The 23,250-nt window shown below is 49.6% G+C and overlaps 1 protein-coding gene across 9 annotated transcripts; it reads right to left on the bottom strand.

The window, feature by feature from the left end:
- Positions 1-1,413: 1,413 nt before the first annotated feature.
- POMK (protein O-mannose kinase) lies at positions 1,414-18,178 on the bottom strand. Of its 9 annotated transcripts, none has more exons than XM_020890687.2 (6): positions 18,063-18,178; positions 15,365-15,639; positions 15,154-15,243; positions 14,161-14,316; positions 12,170-12,659; positions 1,414-4,010 (listed from the first exon to the last, which is right to left on the bottom strand). In XM_020890687.2, exons 5-6 carry the CDS (start codon positions 12,530-12,532, stop codon positions 3,240-3,242), a joined length of 1,134 nt encoding a protein of 377 aa, XP_020746346.1. In that variant the 5' UTR covers positions 12,533-12,659; positions 14,161-14,316; positions 15,154-15,243; positions 15,365-15,639; positions 18,063-18,178; the 3' UTR covers positions 1,414-3,239. The 9 variants fall into 9 exon arrangements, with proteins under 9 accessions (XP_020746346.1, XP_020746343.1, XP_070315875.1 ...); XM_020890684.2 differs by having other exon boundaries at positions 14,127-14,316; positions 18,063-18,175; XM_070459774.1 differs by having other exon boundaries at positions 14,127-14,316; positions 15,365-15,582; positions 18,063-18,174.
- Between the last annotated feature and the right edge of the window lie 5,072 nt (positions 18,179-23,250).

Raw genomic sequence — 23,250 nt, 5'->3', positions numbered from 1 at the left:
GAAAGCGGGAGACGGGGGCAACAGAGGATAATATGGCTGGATGGCATCCTGACTCAATGGACACGAGCTTGAGCAAACTCTGGGTGACAGTGAAGGACAGGGAAGCCTGGCGCGCTGCCGTTCATGGGGTCACAGAGAGTCAGACATGACTGCACGACTGAACAAGAACAACCAAGTTTTGGTACAGTGTGTTTTCATTTTTGTCTCAAGGAACTTAAAACTGTCCTTTTGATTTCTTCTGTGACTCACTGTTTGTTCAGGTGTTGTTGTTTAATTTCCACACATTCGTGAATTTCGTTTATTGTCTGTTTTCTGTTTCATTGGTTTCTGTTGTTTTCACCCTTCTGTTACCGATTCCTATTGTAGCTTCAAACCACTGTGTTAAGAAAATGGGATGAGATGCTTGATGTTATTTCAATCTTCTCAAAATGGTTAATATTTGTTTTGTGACCTAACAGCATAATCTGTCCTGGAGAAAGTTTCATGTGTGCTTGAGGAAAATGTGTATTCTGCTGCTGTTTGGTAGAATTTTCTATGTATGTCTGTTAGATTCATTTAGTCCAAGATATAGTTAAAAATCCAAGGTTTCCTTCTTGATTTTGTCTGGATAATCTGTCCATTGTTGAAAGTGGGGTATTAAAGTGGGGTATTATTATAATAACTATATAATGTATTGTCTGTTTCTCCCATCAGATCTATATGCATTTTGGGGCACATACAGATTTATGATTTTTATACCCTCTTGATGAGTTGACCCCTTTATCATCATATACTGAATTCTGTCTTACGGCACTTTCTGACTTACGGCCTGCTTTGTCTAATAGAAGTATAGCTACCCCTGCTCTCCTCTGGCTCCCATGTGCATGGAGTATCTTCTTCCATCCCTTTACTTTGAGCCTACGTGTGGTCTTAAAGTGGAAGTGAGTCTCTTACCCAGCAGAAAGGTGGGTCTTTCTTTCCCTCTTACGATTTGCAGTTCTGTTGCTATTGAAGATAGAAACTGAAGGGCCAGGTCCAGCGTGGTGCCTGGCACTGGCACTGGCACTGGCAATAACGCGTCATGGAGAACTCAGAGGAGGAGCGGAAGCTGGAAACACCTCGCCGACTCTCTCACTTAGAAATCGGTTTGTCTGAGGCTACAGGTGAGTCATTTGTGGAGCTGGAACTATTACTTACACATGTCTTCTGATCCTGGCACTGTGTCCTTTCCAAATACCATGCTGTTCATTTTTGCTCTATCATCAGTATTTAAAAAGAAATTCATTTGAAATGGAACATTTTGTTCTAATGCAAAGTCACAAAATCAAGGAAACCCTCAATCCAGAATTACAGCATGAAAAGGGTAACATCACATCAGCAGCTCCACATGGTAACTACTTCGTCAAGTAAAAAGGGCAAAAGAGATACATGGTCTTGTGGCAGAGGTGGGTTTTTTTTTCCCCAGCTTTATTGAGATATAATTCAAAAACCATAAAATTGCCCCCTTTTATACAATTCAGTGTTATTTAGTATATTCAGAGCTGTGCAACCACCACCATTTCTGGAAATTTTCATCTGCCCTGAAGAAACCCTGATCCATTAGCAAGCACCCCAGCATTCTTCAAGTCCAAGCCCCTGCCAGCCCCCCTGAAACCACTGCGTTCTGTTTCTGTGGGTCGGCCAGTTCTGGACATTTCCTGCAAATGCAATCACACGGCATGTGGTCTTCTGTGATGGCTTCTTTCACTCAGCACCTCCTCATCCGTGCTGGAGCATGACAAAGTGCTACATTCCTCTCATGGCTGAATGTTACCACTTTGTATGGAGGGACCACATTTTCTTTTATCTATTCACCAGCGGATGGACATCTTCATCTTTTGTCTATTATGAATAATGCTGCTATGAATATTTGTGTCCAAGTTCTTTTATGGACATGTTTTCAATTCTCATTGGTAAATACTGGGAACTGGAACTGCTGGGTCATGGTAACTCTATTTTTGACCTTTTGAGGATGTTCAGACTGTTTCCCAAAGCAGCTGGGCCATTTTATATTCCTACCAGCAACGTATGAAGGCTCCAACTCTCTACATCCTTGCCGATGTTTGTTACTGTCCATCCTTTTGATTACAGCCATCCTCGTGGGTTCTGGCAGCATGTTTTTAACTAAGAGTAGCAGTTAATATACTCTGGGCAAGCGTATTCTCTGACCAACCATAGGACTCCCAGGATTCAATCACCATGGGAGGTAGAACAAGGATAATACTGACCACACTCCCTGTCCACTGCCTCGATAGGTAAGGACACTGGTTCTCGACATGTGGTTCCCAGATCAGCAGCACTGGCTGCATCACCAGGGAACCAGTGAGAAACGCAGAGGACTCCACCGAGACACTGAGTCTGAGACTGCGGGGCGGGGCCAACTCTCTGTAATTCTGGTGACCACGAGGTCTGTGCACAGCCTTTTTGCCCTCGATGCCAGCTTTAACCCCCCCCCCCCCATTGGTAGTGATCAATATGTACCAAATCCTTCCTCCCCTGCAAATGAGGATGACAGAGACCATGGAAAGCTTTCTGAAGGATTCAATCATGCAACTCAAGTGGAAAGTCTGTCAACGCCTTCCATTAATGAGTGAGTGCCAGACACTATTGGTGTAGAATGTTCACAATAATTAATGTTGAGCACAGAATAAATATCCAGCTGGAAGGTAAAGAAGAATTTCACAAGCACCATCCGAGGCAGTAGTAACACAGATGGGATTTCCATCATACATGATATTTTCAATGTTCCTTATCCACTCAAGGTTTCAGAGAGCATGCATGCTAGCTCGCTGGGACGTGGATGACACAGGCGTGGCCCTGAGCAGTCACCTGAAACACAGTGACGTCTCCTCGGTACCGTGAGGTACACTGCAGATACTCACCTGACAAAGCAAGAACCACCACTTGTCTCTTCCCCACACTGCCACTTAAAAACCTCTCCACGCACATTTCTTACAAGCCTACAGATTCAGCTGTTAGGGACACCTCTTTGTAGCTCCATTTTTGTTACTTCCTTCAGATAGTGGTCCGACTCACTGCTTCTCTCCACCTTCGCTTGCAGCCAGGCTCGCGGCAAGCCCATGTGTCTTGCTCAGCAACTCCCGCCAGGCGGTCAGGAGAGGAAGAACCCGGGGCAGAGCCGCTAACACCTTCCATCAGGGCAAAACCGAGGCAGCTCTTCCGGCTGTCCTGACTCCATCCCTCGGCGACCACCCTGGCTTTCACAGCATCTCTCTAGTCTGAGACGTCGCGGTGTCTCTGAGTAGGTTCAGAACCTTCTGGTAAGCGTCCAGGACGGCCTGAGCGGTGGGTCTCTCTGCAGGCACCTCGCTCTTACATGCCTTGTGAATGTCAAACAAGTGGAATCGGACCATGTCGCTCCCCTCCACGTGCCCCAGAAGGAAACTGGAGACGTCGGGAATCTTCCAGATGTCACTCTTCTCGTCATACGCGGGCATGAGGTCATCCTGGAAGGGCACGTCCTCTCCGAAGGGCCACAGCTGCTCTGGGGCCACGAAGTCCCCATGGAGCTCCCGGTGGCCGCACTTCACCAGGGCCCCGGAGCTGCGGTTCACCAGCGGCAGGGCGTCCAGGTCGCTGAGCACGATGCTGAAGTTGGCGGTCAGCAGGTACTGGGACAGGGTTTTGGGCAGGTCGTTGGAGTCGCACATGACCAGCGTGCCCAGGGGGCTGCGGTGCAGGAAGTCGAGGATGGCCACGTAGCCCAGGGCCAGCTGCAGCCGGTGCTGCCACGTGTTCAGGCTGCGGTACTTGGCGAGGTTCAGCGTCGCCTCCAGGTTGCCCAGGGAGCCCAAGGGGTGGTACTCGGTGAGGATGGTGTTGTCATCCTCACAGTAGCCCAGCAGCGTGACCACGTGCTCGCTCTGCAGCGCCCGCAGCATCTGCAGCCCGTGCAGGAAATCGTCTCTCACCTCCGGCCTGGTGAGCCGCGACAGGGCCACCTTGCGTTCCTTCCACTCGGACAGAAACACCTGGAACAAAGCCACAGAGAAGGTCAACCCGGAACCCTCGTCGGCTGGTGAGCTAGGAAGCAGATGCCTTGAGGTGCCGGATGTGGTGCAGAGGACGCACAGAGCCAAGCGCGGGCTGTTCCACACACTTGCTTGGGAGCTGGACCAGACGCTGGGCAAAGGCTTGGCCTGCAGGTGGTGGGGCAGCTGGCCCGGGAGCGGGTCTGTGGGATGACGGGGCTGCAAAGCGGATGTGGGGGTCATTCCCCAGAGAGGGGGCTGCACGGTCAAAGACAGGGAGTAGCAAACAGACCCCCAGTTGGAAAGCAGGGCTGCGCAACACGGGGCCAGGAGGGAGAAGGCTGGGGAAGGGGCGAGTGGAGAGCTGGAAAACCCTCAGTAGGGAGTGAGTCCAGCCAGCCCATCGCACACAACGGCACTGCCACTCGCTTTAAAAGGTGCAGAGGAAACCACAAATAGGAATGGCTGTATGCAGGGAACACGCTTTAACACGGTCATGCTTTTCCGTGACTTTGGCTGGAACAGCGGGAGCTGAAACGACGCGCACCCTGGGCCAGCTGTCCTGCCACCGCTGGCCAGCAAGCAGCTGATCCGCACAGCCGTGTGCTCACACTTCTATCACGGGGAAAGAAGAAAGAACCGCTGACCTGCTGCCTGAGTCCCCAAAGGGAAGGCAGGGGTTGCAGAAGAGAAAACAGGCTCCAGCCCAGGACCCGGCTGCCCCAGGCTGTGTCCCTCTGGCTTCCATGTCTTTGTAGTTAAAATAAAGGTTATGGAAGCAACTTGGGGTGTAGTTCTCAAGAGACTTTGGCACTTAAATCTTAGGCAATAATCCAAAATATACAAAAAGCTCTAGAAATAAAAATCTAGCATTATTTATAAAAGCCTAACTGGAACCTGTCCACCCATCAGAAATTGGGAAGCAGTCCAGTTACGCAGGGCCACTCAGGGAAGGTTATGGGTGCAGCCAAATGCAGACGCTATCTGATGGGGTTTTCACGGATACAAGCAATATTACAGATGAAAGGGACACACAGTGTTTTTATATTATTGTTATAACTGCATAAAACAAAATTACACAGAAATCTAAGGATGTTTTCTGTTCTCTTTACATGCTTCCCTCCCCGCCCCCGCCTTATACCTTTTGGTATAACAAGAAAGAATATATACTACTCTTATATTTTAAAACATTTTTTAAGGAACTAAAAAATACATCAAATGGAGGAGGTAGGCTGGAGGACTATGAAAATTTACTGTGGGCCTGAGAAGGAAGGTTCATTAACAGAAAAACCCACTAAACTGCCACAGTTGATCATTTATTCAAATAGTTGCCTTTCAAGACATTCTCCAAAACCGAAATCTGAGAAATTTCATTATAGATAATTTCTACTAAGAAGTCAAGTTGCCCTCGCTGCTGGAATCACTGTATGTTTTGTGAATACATTTCTTAAATGTTTATATGGAACACATTTTATTCTCTCCACAGAGCTACACAAGCACTGGATTTGATCTCTGACTCCAGCATAAAAACCCTGTTTCTGTTGGGATCCATCACCCCCTTGGGCTCCCCTTCCCCTCAGTGGCACTAGCTGTGTTTTCATATAAAATGGGGGTCACTAAAGAGATGCTGCTATGGTTTTTTCACACATTTATTCCACAAGAAATGTGGGAGAGCTCCAGCCACAGGCCTCATGACTTCCTCCAGAACCTCGCTTACATCACATTCACTTTTGTGCCTCAGATAAATGAAAAGATTAAATACTACTGATGTTTATTATCAAATATTATTAGTCTTTGGGATCTCTCACAAATATCTGAAACCTCCAATGTTACACATTGCAAGTCAGGGGTTAAGAATCATTTCTCAGCAATCTACCTTTTTAAAAAATATTATAAAAATCATCATGAATACTCTTCTTGATAAAAGTTCAAATATGGAGGGAGTAGACCTCCTTCCTCTGAATTTAGTCCCCAGCCCAAAGGAGACTAGTTAACTGTTTGACTAGTAATGCTCCAGACATTTTTCTATGCTTTTACACGTATTAATACCCATTTATAAAATAGCATTTGAGTTTGTTATATAAAATGGGACTATAATATATATATATAGATCCAGGTCATTCTTTTTAAAGCTTCATAACATTTCATAGTATGGGTGTACAACCTATACTGGTGTATGTGAGGTAAGATTTTACAGAAGATCTTTGTTTTTTTTTTAAGCTGAAGTATAATAAAAATTCCTTAAATGTGGGACAGATGCTGTCAGGGTGGCTTAGGTTCATTTTTCTACACAGCTCTGTCATTTTACATAGACATTTAATATGACCTTATGGATCTATTTTTAAAGAGTTGATGTATATCTAAATTATTTCCCACTTACTTCCTATTAACAACAGTGCCACAGTGAGGAGCCTTATATTCACATCTCTGTGCACACACGCAGATGTTTTCGTACGTTAGGGAAGTAGACGGATCACTGAATGAACCCTATGTACCATGGGACCCTTCAGAGCCTGGGTCAACACGCGCTTTCACCAATCGTGTGTGAATCTCGCGTCCGAGCCTCAGCCACACTGCTGCTGCTGCCGCCAAGTCGCCGCAGTCGTGTCCAACTCTGTGCGACCCTATGCACAGCGGCCCGCCAGGCTCCTCTGTCCACAGGATTCTCTAGGCAAGAATCCTGGAGGGGGGTGCCATCTCCTCCAACCTCACTAAGTGTTACCAATCTACTGGATGAAAAACATTTCCCTGTTTTCATCTGTATTCTCCTGACGACTAATTTATCCCTGGGCATTTCTGCGTGTCGTCTGTGGAAAGTCTGTTCACTATCCTTCATGCGATCGTCTCTAGGATTGTTTGCTTCAAGCTTATTAATTTCTAGGAGCTCTTTATGTATCATTCATGTGATCCTTATTATAAATGTAAAGACAAAATTTTAGAAAATAGTTTACATGGTCCTTTGCAGTACAAAGTGTAATCTGTCTTCATTCATTTAACAAGTTACTTATGTCAATTAAGAAAACTGAAGTAAATCCCTGGCCATGTGAAATTTACATTCTAGTGCAGGAGGCAGACGATAAGAGAAAATAAACAGGAAGTGTGTAAAGTGCACTGGAAAGTAAAATATGCTTTGGAGAATAATGAAGCAGGGAAGGGGGAGGGTTTACAACTTTATTAGCTTGGGGAAGCTCTCGCCGGGGTGATGCTCAAACAGGAACCTGACGGAGGTGGAGAAGGAGCCAAGTAGCTTCTGCAGACCACATCCCAGGCAGCGAGGACAGCGGGGCGTGGCCCCTGGAGATATGTCCACAGCCTGCAGTGACAGAGCAGCGCGGGGAGGGGGTGGGGGTGGAGGCTGGGAGCGGCCCTCGGTGGCTGAAAGGACTGGAGAGGACGAGGTGCCCTGCACGGAGGAGCAGAGCAGAGGAGGGACACGGCTGAGCGCGGTTACACACGCGGCACTCCAGCTGCGGCGTGAGCAGCCGAAGTGGGCAGGGGCGGAGGCAGAGAGCCCCAGCTGGAGGACATGGAGACGGGCAGGCACCAGGCACGGAGCCTGGGTCGGGAGGGGCCGAGGCAGGAGCCCCAGAAAGGCCACATCCTAGCTCTCTCCCACGTGCAGAGACACTGGAACCTCTGACAGGCTGAGCATGGACGTGGAGAAAGGGGGATGACAGCGGTGCCTCCCGGGGCGGGGAAGAGATAAATGCTGGGACCAACACACATGTGCCACTAAATATGAAAGGGATAACCAACAGGACTCTACCGCAGAGCTCAGTATTCTGTAATAACCTATATGGGAAAAGAATCTGAAGGACAGATGAGTAAGATTTCACTGTGCTGTACATCTGAACAACCTACTGTAAATCAGTAATATTCCAATATAAAATTAAAATTGAACTTAAAAGAAAAAGGAGGCCTCCTGGCCGTGGTGTGAGTAGCTGGGTGGTGGGGAGAGGGGAGGAGGCTGAGAGGATGGTCTGTGACATACCTAGGGTGAGAAGCCTTTCAACATCCAAGACTGGGGGAGGCAGGGGATAGAAAAGTCCAGAGTTCACCAGGGGATAAAGGCAGGAATGGGGCCGGATGAGGCCACCCAGGCATCAGCACAGAGGAGAAGAGAGGTCCCGGATGAGGAGGCGGCTGAAGGGTGGACGCTGCTTTTTCACACACTTGTGCTCCAGTCAGCCTTCCACATGAAAAACATCACAATTGGTCCTTTCTGGGGTTACACAAAGCTAGAGGGCGACAGAGGAAGAGAAAGAACTGAATCGGTTCTTCTGATGGACGCCAACCCAAACGCTCTGCCCCTGTAAGGGACCTTTTCACACCGTTCATAGAGTTCTCAAGGCAAGAATACTCAAGTGGTTTGCCATTCCCTTCTCCAGTGGACCACGTTTTGTCAGAAGTCTCTACCATGACCTGTCCGTCTTGGGTGGCCCTACAGGGCATGGCTCATAGCTTCACTGAGTTACAGAAGGCTGTGGTCCATGTGATCAGTTTGGTTAGTTTTCTGTGATTGCAGTTTTTAGTCTGTCTGCTCTCTGATGAAGAAGGATAAGAGGCTTATGGAAGCTTCCTGATGGGAGAGACTGACTGTGGGGGAAACTGGGATCATAGATAAAGCAAGAAAGTTCCAGATAAACATCTACTACTGCTTTATTGACTACGGCAAAGCCTTTGACTGTGTGGATCACAACAAACTGTGGAAAATTCTTTAAGAGATGGGAATACCAGACCACCTTACCTGCCTCCTGAGAAATCTGTATGCAGGTCAAGAAGCAACTGTTAGAACTGGACATGGAACAATGAACTGGTTCCAAATTGGGAAAGCAGTGTATCAAATGCTGCATATTGTCACTCTGCTTATTTAACTTATATGCAGAGTACATCATGGAAAATCTGAGGCTGGATGAAGCACAAGTTGGAATCAGGATTGCCAGGAGAAATATCAATAACCTCAGATATGCAGATGACACCACCCTTATGGCAGAAAGCAAAGAACTAAAGAGCCTCTCAATAAAAGTGAAAAAGAAGAGTGAAAAAGTTGGCTTAAAACTCAACATTCAGAAAATTAAGATCATGGCATCCAGTCCCATCACTTCATGGCAAATAGATGGGGAAACAATGGAAAAATGAGAGACTTTATTTTCTTGAGCTCCAAAATCACTCCAAAATCAGATGGTGACTGAAGCCATGAAATTAAAAGATGCTTGCTCCTTGGAAGAAAAGCTATGACAAAACTAGACAGCATATTAAAAAGCAGAGACGTTACTTTGCTGACAAAGGTCTGTCTAATCAAAGCCATGGTTTTTCCCATAGTCATGTATGGATGTGGACCATCAAGAAAGCAGAGTGCCGAAGAACTGATGTTTTTGAACTGTGGTGTTGGGAGAAGACTCTTGAAAGTCCCATGAACAGCAAGGAGATCCAACCAGTCCATCCTAAAGGAAATCAGTACTGAATATTCATTAGAAGGACTGATGCTAAAGCTGAAACTCCAATACTTTGGCCACCTGATGCAAAGAACTGACTCGTTGGAAAAGACCCTGATGCTGGGAAAGATTGAAGGCGGGAGGAGAAGGGGACAACAGAGGATGAGATGGTTGGATGGTATCACCAACTCGATGCACATGAGTTTGAGCAAACTCTGGGAGTTGGTGATGGACAGGGAGGCCTGGTGTGCTGCAGTCCGTGGGGTCCCAAAGAGTCCGACATGACTGAACTGAACTGAAAGTACCTTAGTTTTAAAGGACAAAAGCAGCAGCTGTGAAAACTACCGGAGGTCTGTGAGGTGGGCACACAGATGCTGTCAGAGAGGAGGATGCCCACGAGGGAGGTGTCGGGGAAGCGAGGTGGATGGAAGGTCAGGAGGCCGCCCTGGGCCGGACGCTGCACAGGCCCTGGGGTCCCAAGGACAGACGGGGCTCCCAGGAGAGCTGACACTGCACTCAGAATACTTGTGCCATGAGGGCAAATTTCAGCCACAGAAACAAAGCCTCAGTAACAGCCTTTGAGTGCCCTTCACCTTAACAAACCAACCACACTGTGTGCTGCTGAGTCTAGTGGGAGTCTGCTGAGGTCCCCTAAAATCACGTCTGTCCCCAAACAACAACCCGCCATCACTGAAGCCACTCAAAGGCCTCCTTCAGGGTAAAAACCAACGCCAAAAATGTTCTGCCTGAGCCCAACAACAGAGAAACCAGTGGGGAGCGCGCAGGGTCCCTCTTCGAAGGAGAGGAATTACCTGGCTTCAGGTCCTCTCTCCACTGCCCCCCTCCCTGGGGACATCTTCACGCCCACTGCTGCCAACACCCACCCAAATCTACGCCTCCCCCCACCCCGAGGGCCAGCTTTTGCACCCAGCGGCTGGCCACCTCACGCGCACACGGGACCTCCCCGGCGCCGCTGACCCTGTCCCTCAGCTGCCCCCGCCAGGCGCCTCCGTCACCCCGTCCCTTACAGCCCACGGCCAATCTAACGGGATGGCCCGCAACCTCCGCTTGGGAGGGACAGCCAGAACCCACTGATTCCTCGCCAGATCCAGTCGGGCTGCGGTCCCCATGCTCCCCACACCGCATGCAGGGGCAGCGTGCCCGAGGCTGGGAGCCGCCCAGGAGCCTCACCTGACTCCTTCCTCGCACCCTGCCTCTGGTCCCCAGCCAGCCAGGCACGGCCTCAGCTCGTCCCCAGGTTTCCTGCTGGACCCTTGTCCCCAGATACCCACTACCACCTTGACCCCCCGGGATGACAAGCCCACAGCTCTCTGCCTTGCCCCAAGGGCAAGTTTCAGCCAAAGAAACAAAATTTCAGGGTAATGGCCTTTTGGTCGCCCTTCATTTTAACGAACAAGCCACATCCTTAACTGACTTCCAGAGTCATCCTATCTCAGTTAACACGGGCACAACCGCTGCTGAAACACGGCCCATGAGACAGGGCTCTGGAGGCTTCTAATAAGAACTGAATCGGCTCCTTTGGTTTCTCTTTTTGAAGTAAAAGATTCTCTTAATCAACATAATAGCATGCTGACAGGAATCACAGCAATTGCTTTTTCCATCTGTCTCCCAGAATAATGGAAATAAAATAGAAATAAACAAATGGGACCTACTTAAACTCAGAAACTTTTGAACAGCAAAGGAAACAATAAACAAAAGGAAAAGAGAACCCACAGACTGGGAAAAAATATTTGCAAATGATGTGACCGATGAGCGATTAAGTCTCTAACATTTACCAACAGCTTGCTCGCACGACGCTTAACAGCATCAAAACAAAAAACCCAGGCTCCCCTGGGGATCAGTGGTAAAGAATCCATCTGCCAGTGCAGGGGACATGGGTTTGATCCTTGGTCTGGGCAGATTCCACATGCCTCGGGGCAACTAAGCTCGTGCGCCAGAACTGCTGAGCCTGCGCTCTGGAGCCTGCGTGCCTAGGCCTCTGGGCAACAAGAGAAACCACTACAAGGAGAAGCCCAGGCACCCCAACGAGAGCTGCCCCCACTCGCCGGAACGAGAGAAAGCCCATGCCCAGCAGTGAAGACCCAGCGCAGCCCCCAAACATTAATAAAATGAATAAAATATAAGAATAAAGCCAGAGGTAATAAATAAATAAAATGGGTAACCAACGAGGACCGACGGTACAGCACGGGGAACTCTGCTCAGGAGTGTGCGGCAGCCCAGACAGGAGGGGAGTTTGGGGGAGAATGGATACATGTATGTGTTCAGCTGAGTCCCTTCGCAGCTCATCTGAAACTATCACAACGTTGTTAATTGTCTACACTCCAAGGTAAAATAAAAAGTCTTTAAAAAACAGCACCGTAGAGATGGAAAAATAAGAACCAGAAAAGCTTGCCCCAAATCCTCCTTCAGCATTGCACGATTTCTATCATTTTTATATTTTTTCCATATGCAATCTTGCAGATGGAAACAGCATCTCGCACAGCTTTCCATTTTGCTTTTCTACTTACGACAGCGTTCTCATGCTGTGACACGGGGTTCCTAACGGCATTTGTTGACTGTGGAACCCCCTACAAGGGGGTGGGCCACCCTTTACTGGGATGACCTCCCCGTGGCCAGGTTTCTGGGGTGATGCCAGCCGCCCTCCCCCCGGGCCACCCGCCCCCCCCCCCCCCCCCCCCCCCCCCGATGGCAAGCCGGACTCACCGTCTTCACAGCTCCCTCCCCGACACGCTTCAGCGGCCTCACTTCCGTCCTCAGCTGCTCGCAGGACAGCCATGGGGAGCAGGTGGTCACCTGCCCCATGCTGAAGTGGCCAGGCGGGCAGCGGCCGGGGTGCTCCGTGGGGCCCCGGGGCGTGGTGACGAGCCGGTCGAGGCAGAGGTAGAGGACGACGTTCATGAGCGCCATGGACAGCAGCAGCCCCACGGCCGGGGGCAGCTCCCTGGGCGCGGGCCCCTTCCTGCCCTCCGGGGGCCCCGTCTCCATGGCGCTGCGCTCCGCTGGGCCCTCGGTCACAGCCAGGCCTGTCTCAGGAAGGACGGAGGGGCCCAGGGCCACTGTGAGCATCGGGGTTTGAGAGAAGCAGATGCGTGCCGGATGCCGGCTCCTCCCGGAGCCCCGACTTTCTACTGCAGGTTTGAGCAGAAGGCAGTCCTGGGCCTGTCGGCAGTGTCTCTGTCCCCCCCACAGCCGCCTGCACGGAGTAAAGACAAGCCCTGAGCAGCCAGCAATGCTAAGACGAAAGCAAACCGCGGCTCTGAGGACGGCAGGGGAGAAGCTGGGCTGGGGGCTGTGTGGGATGCTGAGCGGCTGCGGTGCCCCTTGGAGGTGCTCAGAAGCCCCGATGCTTTTAAGCAGCAAAGGTGTGAAAGGGTGCCCTGGGAGGGGTGGGAGGGCTGGGTGGAGGAGGCCCGGCGCGGAGGCAGGCGCTGCTGCCTGGCCGCGGGGGGCGGGAAGGAGCCTGGATGCTGGATGTCTGGCGCGGGGCCCTCCAGGAGCCTGGGGTGGACGCTGGTTGCCACCCACAGGGGTCAGGGCTCCAGCTGGCCCTGCACATTGGTTTGAAAGCGCTCTGCCTATAAGTACCAAAGACGAGGTCTGTTGAATAAGACTTGTGACTGAACACAGATGAACGGCCATGGCCTGAGCAGCCCGCTTCCCCGGGGCCCTCCTGGCCAGGGGTCTCCCAGGCTCCTGATCTCCGGGGCAGTGCAGCTGGGCCGGGAGCCGAGGCCTCCCCGCCAGCCCCTCTCTGCCCCCCGGCGCCCCCTGACCTCCACCACTCCCTCCTGGAACCCACTCCCCCCACATGTCTTAGGCAGCCCGTACGTGCCCTACTACGGGCACTGCCAAGCGCCAGGTGAGGATGTGAAGAAAAAGAAACACTCTGACACTGTTGGTGGGAACGTAAACCGGTGCTGCTGCTACGGAGAACCATGTGACGGTTCCTCAAAACAATAAAACACTAAAATTAGAACCATCGCATGATCCAGCAATCTCACTCCTGGGTGCATATCCAAAAAAAACCCACAACCCTACTAATGTGAAAAGATACATGCAACCCTCTGTCCATAGCATCATTATTCATGATAGTCAAGACATGAAAGGAATGGTGTTTGTCAACAGAGAATGAATGAAGATGTTGCATGAATTTTTAGGTGTATATATACAGAAAATCTCAACATGAAAAGAAAAAAGTATACCTCCCAAACTCAACCCTCCCCCCTCAAATCCGCTCTTTTCAGCGCTCACAGTCTCAGAAGTGCCCACTGTAATCTCCCAGTGGCCAGGCTGCAGGTGCAGGGTCAGCAGTGACAGCGCTTCTGCTGAGCGGGGACTGTCAGCAGTGAGGGACTCGGCTCAGCCACACCACCCCAGACACGCCAGGCCGCGTCTCCCCTCCAAAGCTACGCAGGGTCAGGCCAGGTTAGTAGGTGGATGGGAGAAGGGAGGACTCTTCCGTGGGTCAGGGTACTTTGCCCTGATCGGAAGAGAACGCGGGGCTTCCATCATCTCTGCCGTCACCGCAAGGAGCTCGGGGACCCCCGGCTCTGCTCCAGGCTCCCTCAAGCCCCTTCTCTCTGGGACGAGGTGGGGTGTTCACCCACGGCCCGCGTCCTGCCAGCAGTGCCCAGTGACGGCCTGGGCGTTGTCTGCTCACCGTCCTCGAGATCCCGGGCCCGCATCTTTCTCACCGGAGCCCTCCCTCCGGGCGTCTCCCAGGAGCCTGGGGTGGACGCTGGTTGCCACCCACAGTGGCAACAGTGGACTCTACGACGCCGTTCGTTCACCAACCCAGCCTCACAGTCTCCGGAGCGTCTTCCCCCAACGCCTGATTCTTAGAAGCTGACCTGCAAGAAACAGGCAAAACTCTTGCCGTCTCTCCTCTGCGGCATTTAAAGCGACCAAGACTGTCTCAACTTAGACCTGAGGTCAGAGGCCAGAAGAACTTTTTCCCATAAAGCGCCAGACAGTAAAAGTTCAGCTTTAGGGGCCACAGCGGTAATGGAGGGACCACAGCACTGGGACGCGTGGGGCGTGGAGCGGCCGGGCAGAGTGACCGGGGGACGGTTGCAGTCCCTCCATCCAGCCGCCAGCAGCAGCCGGGCCCTCCCGCACCAGTGGACGAGTGTGGCTCTGTTCCAGCAAAACTCTGCTCACAGACACTGAGATTCGAGCCTCAGTCACAAGACTGTTCCTTTGATTTTTTTTTTCCCCCAACATTTAAAAATGTGAAAGGGATCCTTAGCTCACAGGCCACACAAGAATGGGTGGCGGGCAACAGCTGGCCGGCCTGCCTCAGGGGGATGCCATCCCTCGGGGTGTTGCAGGCCCCTCTTCCATTCCAAGCCTTCCACGTGGTCTCATCCATGCACACGGCTCAGGCGGCCCCGTAGATGCAGATGGTTTCCAGCCTCTGCTGTGACCTGGCTCCTTCTCTTAAAGCATCACTCAGCTGGGGACCCCTCAAGGTCTGGGACGTCCACCTCTCAATTCCCCCTCCTGTCGCCAGCATGCCTGCCATGCAGGGGTCCCCACTATGAGGGGCACGCAACCGGGGAACTTGATGTCGCCCTCCCCTAAGCATAACAGTCACCATCGACAGTCGCTTCTTCCCCCCAAAAGCTCCCCAATCTGCTCGCTCTCCCCTTCCCTCGCTCCCCCACCCCAGTCGAAGCAGCTCCTACCTGGGCTTCTGCGACACTCTCCCACGGGCTCTCCCACTGCCTTCTCTTTTCCAATCCATTCCCCGCAGCAAACAGGATCTCTTTTCTTTCCTGAAACGTTGCAAGCACAGAAAAAGTGAAAATGTAGACCGTGAGCAGCTATCCGCTCTGTCAAGTAACACTGCGTCCCCCTTTTTAAAGAAATAATGCCAACAGGGTTGAAGCCACGTACCCCTCACAGTTCTGTTCTGCTCCCTCCCAAAAAGTAATCCCCATCCTCAAGTGGGTGGGTCAGCGGTGCTTAAACTCTGGTCCCTGCACCAGCAGCAGCAGGAGCATCTGGAACTTCTGAGAAACACAGGTTGCTGAGTCCTCGCCCTGGACTTTCTGAATCAGAAACTCTGCGGTGGTATCCAGACATCTGAGTTGACACATGTGACTCGCCACCTGCTGAAGGTTCAGAGTTCCCATGCGTGCTTTTTATTTCCACCACATGGATGTGTGCCCCTAAATAACAACACATAACGCACGAATGTTTCCAAGCTTTACACAAGCGGTACTGTCCTTGTAACCACAGGGGTCTGGTTCCAGGACTCCCGTGAACACCAACGTTTGGGGGGGTTCAAGTCCCTCCTATGAAATGGCGCAGTGTCCCCTTATCAGGGATGCGGAATACACGGAGCGCCAAGAGTACATCCTTGTGAACTGCTTCTTTTTAAAGTCCAGCCTTACGTCTCTGAGGTTTCACCCAAGCGCATGCATGAAATGCCAGTTCATTCTGTGGACTGACTACACCACCGCTGGTGAAGCAGGTTTTGCACACACTTCCTGTGCCCGTGTGGGAGACGTCCTCTCTGGTATACACAGGGTCCTTATGAAGCACAAATTTTGTCACTCTTGGCGATAAAAACATTTGACAGTCCCTCTCTGCCCTCAGGTGCTTCCCCTGGTGGCTCAGACAGTAAAGAATCTGCCAGCAATGCAGGAGACCTGGGTCGGGAAGATCCCCTGGAGAAGGGAACGGCAACCCACTCCAATATTCTTGCCTGGAGAATTCCATGGACAAAGGAGCCTGGCGGCCTAGGGTCCAGGGGGCTGCAAAGGGTCGGACATGAGTGAGCAACTAATACTTTCACTTTCTCTGCCCTCAGAATAAAGTCCAGACTCTGATGCCTACCCCGCAAAAGATCAGCTGCTGTGCCCCTCTCTAGACCCAGCCTGCACCCCACACTCCCACCCCCGGCTCTTCTCATCCCTGCAGGCCCCCATGTGAGATGCCTGTTCCTTCCTCCTTGACTGTGAGATCCCCGAGGACCCTCCCCTGCCTGCCGCGTGTACCCAGGTATCCCGGCGGCTGGGGGGCAGCAGGCACTCAATCCTTTGGGCCCCCGTCTTCCCAGCCTCAGGTGCTGCCTCCCCCTCCTGCGTCACTCCTACCGTGTCTGCGCTCCTTCTCTTCGCGGTGCCGGCGCCCTGTCTCTCTCACTCACCACCTGATCCGCGGACTGGAGTAGCCCCTCACCTCCCAATCCTACTCTGCACCTCCAGGGGTAGATTCAGATCTTACAAGGGCTGAAGCTTACTTTGTTTTCTTTTGGAGGGACATCGCTTTCTTCCCTGCCACTCAAGGCTGCCAATCTCAGGACACATTCACATCTTCAAATCTGTGCTGGACTCTCATCATTACCCCTTTAACCTTTTTGTCAGCTTGAGAGCCATGCGCCTCAACAGCCTTTTGATGATCCTGAAGTTCCCTCACGCACTTCTGAAACCCATCTCAGAAAGACACAACCAGAAGTTCAGCTACTATTTACAATGTCTGTCTGACACGGATTCTATGAGCTAGATATAACTGCTGCTATTCCCATTTCACAGATAAGAAAAACCGAGTCAGAGTGAATTACCCAAGGTGACTAAAACTGTACATAGAAAAGTCAAGCTTTCTGGCCTCAAGTTAACTTTCTTCCTCTGAATCCTACAACCTCAGGCATTGGACTGAATTGAATACAGCTGGGTCACTGCAGGGATTAGGGGATCGATGCTGAGACCCTGAGACCCTCCATCAACGTATTAAACAAGTCTTTTACCCACTCCATCACCTGATTTTTTGTTTGTTTGTTTTAAAGGTATATTTCTGGAGTAGGCTGCCCAGAGTTGAGGAATAAGGTTGTATGGCTGAGGGAATGTTCTTGCCCAGAAAAAAGCAAAATACACGGAAAGCTACTGCTTAGACACATAGGATTTCTAAGAATAATTAGAAAAAATTGGTAACAGAAACAGTGAAAACCACTGCTATACACTCACAGCTTAATTTTTTTTTTTTTTAAAGAAAGAGACGGCAGTGGGAGGGAGGAAGCTTAAAGAAAAAAAGCAATGGAACAAAATTGGTTTCTGCCAACTACGGAATATCTTATACAACCAGGGAAGAAACAAATTCGTGCTCCACAATACAATTCTGGTTGTATCCCACTTTGCCAACAAAGCACAGGTACATTAATACAATTGTTTTAAATATTCTGGATGCCTGCTTAGCCTTAAGGTTCTAAAGCAGAGGTCAAGGGTGGAGAAAACCAGACCACCAAAGAACATGGCTCAACCCTGCTTTTTAAAAGTGGGGACAGCAGACGACTACACCGGACCCGGAGCCGCATCCCCGGGGCAGTGCGGCGCCGACCACCTCCGGCGGAGGTGTCCGTCCCGGCGGAGTGTCTGCCGCCTCCAGTCCGGCTCGGGCGCCGGGCAATACGCGGACCAGCTGCCCCCATTCTCGCCCGCAACCCCTCGCCGCTCGCTGGCAGCACGCGCGGCTTCGAGTGCGGGCTGGCGCTCCGCCTCGACCACCCTACCTGCGGTCCCCTCTCCAGATGGGCCGGCCGTCCCTCCCCCGAGGCCGCCGCCCCCTTCCCCGGGACCGCCGCCGCCGCCCCTACCTGCGGTCCCATCCCCCGGCCAGGCACGCGGGCTCCTGCGCCTGCGCGGCCGGAAGCGCGCCCGGCAGGACCAGCGCCAGGCTGCCCCGAGGGCTCCGTCTCCCGCTACGCACGCGGAAAAGCCGGAGGCCGGAACGCAAAGCAGGAGTCGGAGCGCACCCGGAACCAGCCCCCGCGCACTGGGCCGGCCCCTGTTCCGGCTGCTGCTCTCAAGTGCGCGAGGGCGGTGATGCGGCTACGGGCCGGGGATGCGAGCTCGGGGCGGGGAGGGGCGAACAGTGAGGACCGGTATGCTCTAGACCCGCCCAGCGAAAGGCCCTGCTTCCAAAGGGTGGTCCTCTAACCTGGTGCCAAAGGTTCATGGCTCCAGGGAAATTAGTAGAAGTGCAAATTCTGGCCTGCATCCCAGACCCAGGGCTGCAGCCCAGCGCTCTGGGCTTTACAGGCCTCCGGGGATCCCCATGCTGGACGTGCTCCTTTGTTAAAGTGTGGCTTCATCCGGAAAAAACACAAGGTGAATGCAGAAAAATGCACCCAGCTGAGCCGCGCGCAGGAATGCACCGAACGCACATGCGCACACACTTCAGCATCTCCCAGGGTCCTCAGTTCGTGTGTTAGGTGCCACACTTACCCACATCTGGAGTTACAACTTTGCAATGGATTTCAGATCACTCTGCATCACTTCACAATAATTAATAAGCTGCAACCCTTACAATGCCCATGTCTACAGCTGAAAAATAATCAAAACAAACTCACTGGATAGGTTCAATAGCAGAATGCAGATCACAGAGAAAAATGTCAGTGGACCTGAAGACAGATATATAGAAATGAGCTAATTTGACCAATACAGAGAATAAAAAATAGAAATAAAGAACAAAAGGCACGTGCTGGACAAGAACACTCTAACCTTCTTGCCATCGGAGTCCCACAGAAGATATTATTTGAAGGAATAATGGCTTAAAATATCCTGTTTGGTGAAAAACACAAATCTACAGAATCAAGAAGCTGAGCAAACGGAATGAACCCAAAGATCTCCATTTCCAGACACATCAAAGTGAAATTACTAACGCAGACTAAAGATTTTGCAAGCAGATAAAGGACATGTACAGTGAGCAACCATTCTAAAGACACGAGGCAGCATGACATTTTTTTTTTTTTTCATTTAGCATGACATTTCTTAAGTGCTGAAAGAATTGTAAACGCAGAATTCCATACCCTGAAAAAATATCCTTCAGGAATGAAGATGAAATAAAGACATTCTCAACAGAAGGAAAACTAAAGAGAATTTGCAACCATTGGAATTAATCTGAAAGAATTGCTGAAAGAAACTTCAGACAGAAGAGATATTATACTGGAAGGAAACTTGGAACATCAGGACTGAAAAAAAAGTAACAAAAATGGTACGTCTTTGGGTAAATGTAATAGGCTACTCTTACTGAGTGATTCAAAACATGCTTAGTGGTTGAATGCAGACAGTATAAAATTATCTGATGGGGATTTCAATGTAACTATATGTAATATGGGTTTCCCAGGTGGCTCAGTGGTAACGAATCCACCTACCAGTGGTGGAAATGCAGGTTTGATCCTGCATGGGAAGATACTCTGGAGAAGGGAATGGCAACCCACTCCAGTGTTTTTGCCTGAAAAATTCTGTAGACAGAGGAGCCTGGAGCACTACAGTCCATGGGGTCACAAAGAGTCAGACACAACTGAGCAACTGAGCATACATGCACGCTCGGTCTCTCAAAAGTTGTGGTCCCTGAGGTCAGAGATAGTAGCATCTTACTGTTTTCTAGCTCCAGATTTCCTTTATGTGTGTCCAAGCTAGTGCTGTTTACCATATTTGAAGTTAAAAAACTTTGTTCACTCATTAATAAAGCAATAAACCTATCACATGTTGACAAAAATAACATTTTATAAAACTTAGGTTTTCCAAAATACAAACCAACCAACCAGGAAAATGGCGTTGCTTTAGATTTTGTAAATCTCTTTCATCTGACTTAATAGAAGATATCCAGATTCTCCTATCTAGTGCTATATTCAGTCTGTTGCAATGTGATGTTTTGCGTTAAAGTACATGAAGAAAATTCACTCATACACAAATGCATAGTCGGAAAGGCAGTATTTTCAGTCTTCTATGAAGCTGTATATATCTTTAATACCACACCAAAATTTGACAAGTGGAAGTTTCTCAAAGGTTAGTTGCAGTGTGGAAGTCTGCAGCCTTACCAATGCACCTTTTGTGTTGTTACAGCTTGTAATGTGAATGGATTGTTTACGCATGCACAATATCATAGATGGGTCGTTTGGAAAATGTTGGGTCTGTTGGACCCACCAATTGTTGACACATTTTAACTATTCATTCTTGACTCAACAATGAATTAATTCATTAATATAACTTTGATTTCATCAGAAGGGTCTGTAGGTACTGGGAAGCTGTCAGGCTCATTGTGGTAGATTACAATTTTCCCTTGAAAGCACAGATTTAATGATTGGCAGCAGTTGTTCAAGTACAAATGGCGTTCTGCCGGGAGCCGGCACACGAGATCCCACCCATGACAAGGTCATGAGGAGAAAACCTGACAGGCAAGGCGGTTCAGGTTTTCAGGGATTCCGAAAAGCTGCCCCCGGCACTCACCTTAAAGATGATATCTGTGTTTCTGATGCTTGCTTCAATAGACTACTCCCTAATTTCTGTGACACAGGCAGAAGGCCTTCCCCAATCTCTTTCCAAATAAGAATCAATTTAGAACTTTAATCAATAAGTTTTTCGGGTGGTGGTATCTTATGAGATTACCCAGGATGAAAGGAGTGTTTCAATTTAAACTCTTTTGCTGGCATTCTAGTTTGATTAGCAAATTCGTGTATGCCCTTGGTACTAATATGCATAACTGCTTATAATACCTTAATCATAAAACAGCATAAAGAACCTGATCATATAAAGGCCCTAATAGACATAGAGCCCTTCGGGGAGTGAGGAAGCCCTATTAGAATACACAAGAAAAATTATTCTAAAAGTGGTTATTGGGTTAACATTTGCTTGCTGTGTTTTCACTCTTAATGTGCTAAGGTTGCGTTATGGAAACCACTGTTAATATAGTTAAAGATCTAGAAAAATAAGAGTTTAGCCCTAGTGTAGTAATAATGAGATGGTTGTTAATTGTCAGCCAGGAGTGCTAGGCAGAGGCTGCCTCACTGAAGCCGCAGAGTCTGTGTGGGGTAAACCTCTTAGATAAATTCAACTGACAACTTCTGCAGAATTGACTTATGTTAACAAGGTTATGCTTCTACTATGTTGTGACATGCTGTACTGTTGCCCTATGAGACTGTAACTTTTCTGTTAAGATCACCACAGAAACAGAAATAGGTTTACATTCACCTGACTTGCATAAAATGTTAATAGGCCCCAAGTCCAGAAGATAATGTACAAGACCCTCATAAACAAAGAAGTATGCAGAAAACACCCTGGTTTCGTGAAGGACAAGCTGATGTAATGTTAAACTATCTTCCCCTTAGAAATGTACTAACTTAGGGTATAAAAGCTATGGTAAAAAAATAAAGCATTGCCAGACTCTGCTGAACCCTGTCTGGTCTCTCTCTCTCTCTCTCTCTCTCTCTCTCTCTCTCTGGTCTCTCTCTCCCCCTCGCAGACTTGGCCTTATCAAGGCTGGTCTCACTGTGTCTTCTCTCTCTCTTTCGCCCACGCTGTTCATCCTGAGGGTACCCCCTGGATCCTGTCGAGGCTGGACCCCGGCAGCGTTCCAAGAAGAGTGGCCTGTTTGGGGCCACAACAAACACTTTTCTTCAAGACAACCAAAAAATATGCCTTAGGCATGCCTCCATTCCGTCTCAGAAAATACTGAGAGGACAGTAAGTATTGTGAATAAACTATGTGATTACTGATGCACCAAGCACATTGCTCAGTGAGTGCAGGCAGTGAAGAATACAGTGACGACTCGGTGCCACTGCTGTAGTGCAAGCTAAGGCGCCGGCAGCCCAGACGGCAACACAGTGAAAGTATTAGTGAAACACAGATCCTGAGCTCGCAGCCCCCTCTATCACACTGTTGGTCCAGTGAAAAAAGTGCACCCCCAGGTCTCCATATCCAGCTGCCTGCGAGGAGACGGCTCTAGTGAGGATTATCAAAATAAGCCATTGTACATTTAAACCATGGAGCCTCCTCACGTGACTCTCTATTCACTAAGCAACCTTTCGATAAATGAATCGCCATCTCAAACATCAGGCAGAAAATGCCAGGTGGCCAGGCTGATGGAACTGCTCGGTCTGCCTGTTACGTTTCTCAAAGTGAGTGAACTGCCATTATGCTTTTTATTAAAGTCTCTTTATGAGGCTGTTGAGTCAGCAACCCTGAATCCAATCCATCTGGGGACACTGATGAGGTAGTTTCTGAGAACTTTTCTATACAATTTTTGTTACATATGACACCTTTGACCAGCATTCTTGCCTGGGAAATCCCATGGACAGAGAAGGCTGGCTGGCTACAGTCCATGGGGTTGCAAAGAGCTGGACACGACTTCATGGTTGAAGAACGACACCACCTCTGAAACTGTCTATACAGGGATGATTCTTTATGAAAATTTCAAATATATAATCAGGGACTTTTGGAGTCTAAAAAAAAAAACTGACAGTAATACCCACAGAGTATTATTTCCTCCAGCAATTATTAAAATACTATTATTGGGATTTCCCTGGCAGTCCAGTGGTTAGGACTTGGTACTTTCACCTCTGTGGCCAGGTGTAATCCTTGCCTGGGGAACTAATATCACACAAACTGACCCTTAGTCAGAAAAAAAAAAAAGTTTATTAAAAAAAATATATTGTTATCTTCTGAATTCTTTTTTTTCCTTCTGAATTCTTAAGATGACCGTTCTTTTTGGTTTGTTCTTTGGGCCGAGCCTTGCGGCTTGTAGGCTCTTAGTTCCCTGACCAGGGGCTGAACTCAGGCCCTGCCGAGTGAAGGCGCCAAGCCCTAACCACTGGGCCACCAAGGGGTCCCCTGTTCTACACTATGCAATTTCTTCAGTTTTGGTTTGGTGCTTTCAACACTGATCATTCTTTATTGGTGAGGTGAGATTTAATTATGTGCAGCTACAGAGAACTAGCTTGTTCAACTTTCAGCTCCTTTCTAGCGTGTCTCCCGAACTGTGGAGGCTGGAGAGCTGTCACT

The sequence above is a fragment of the Odocoileus virginianus genome, chromosome 32 (assembly GCF_023699985.2).
Source record: "Odocoileus virginianus isolate 20LAN1187 ecotype Illinois chromosome 32, Ovbor_1.2, whole genome shotgun sequence".
Taxonomy (NCBI): Eukaryota; Metazoa; Chordata; class Mammalia; order Artiodactyla; family Cervidae; genus Odocoileus; species Odocoileus virginianus.
Note: the sequence above shows the minus strand (reverse complement) of the source record. Positions and strands in the feature narration are given on the sequence as shown.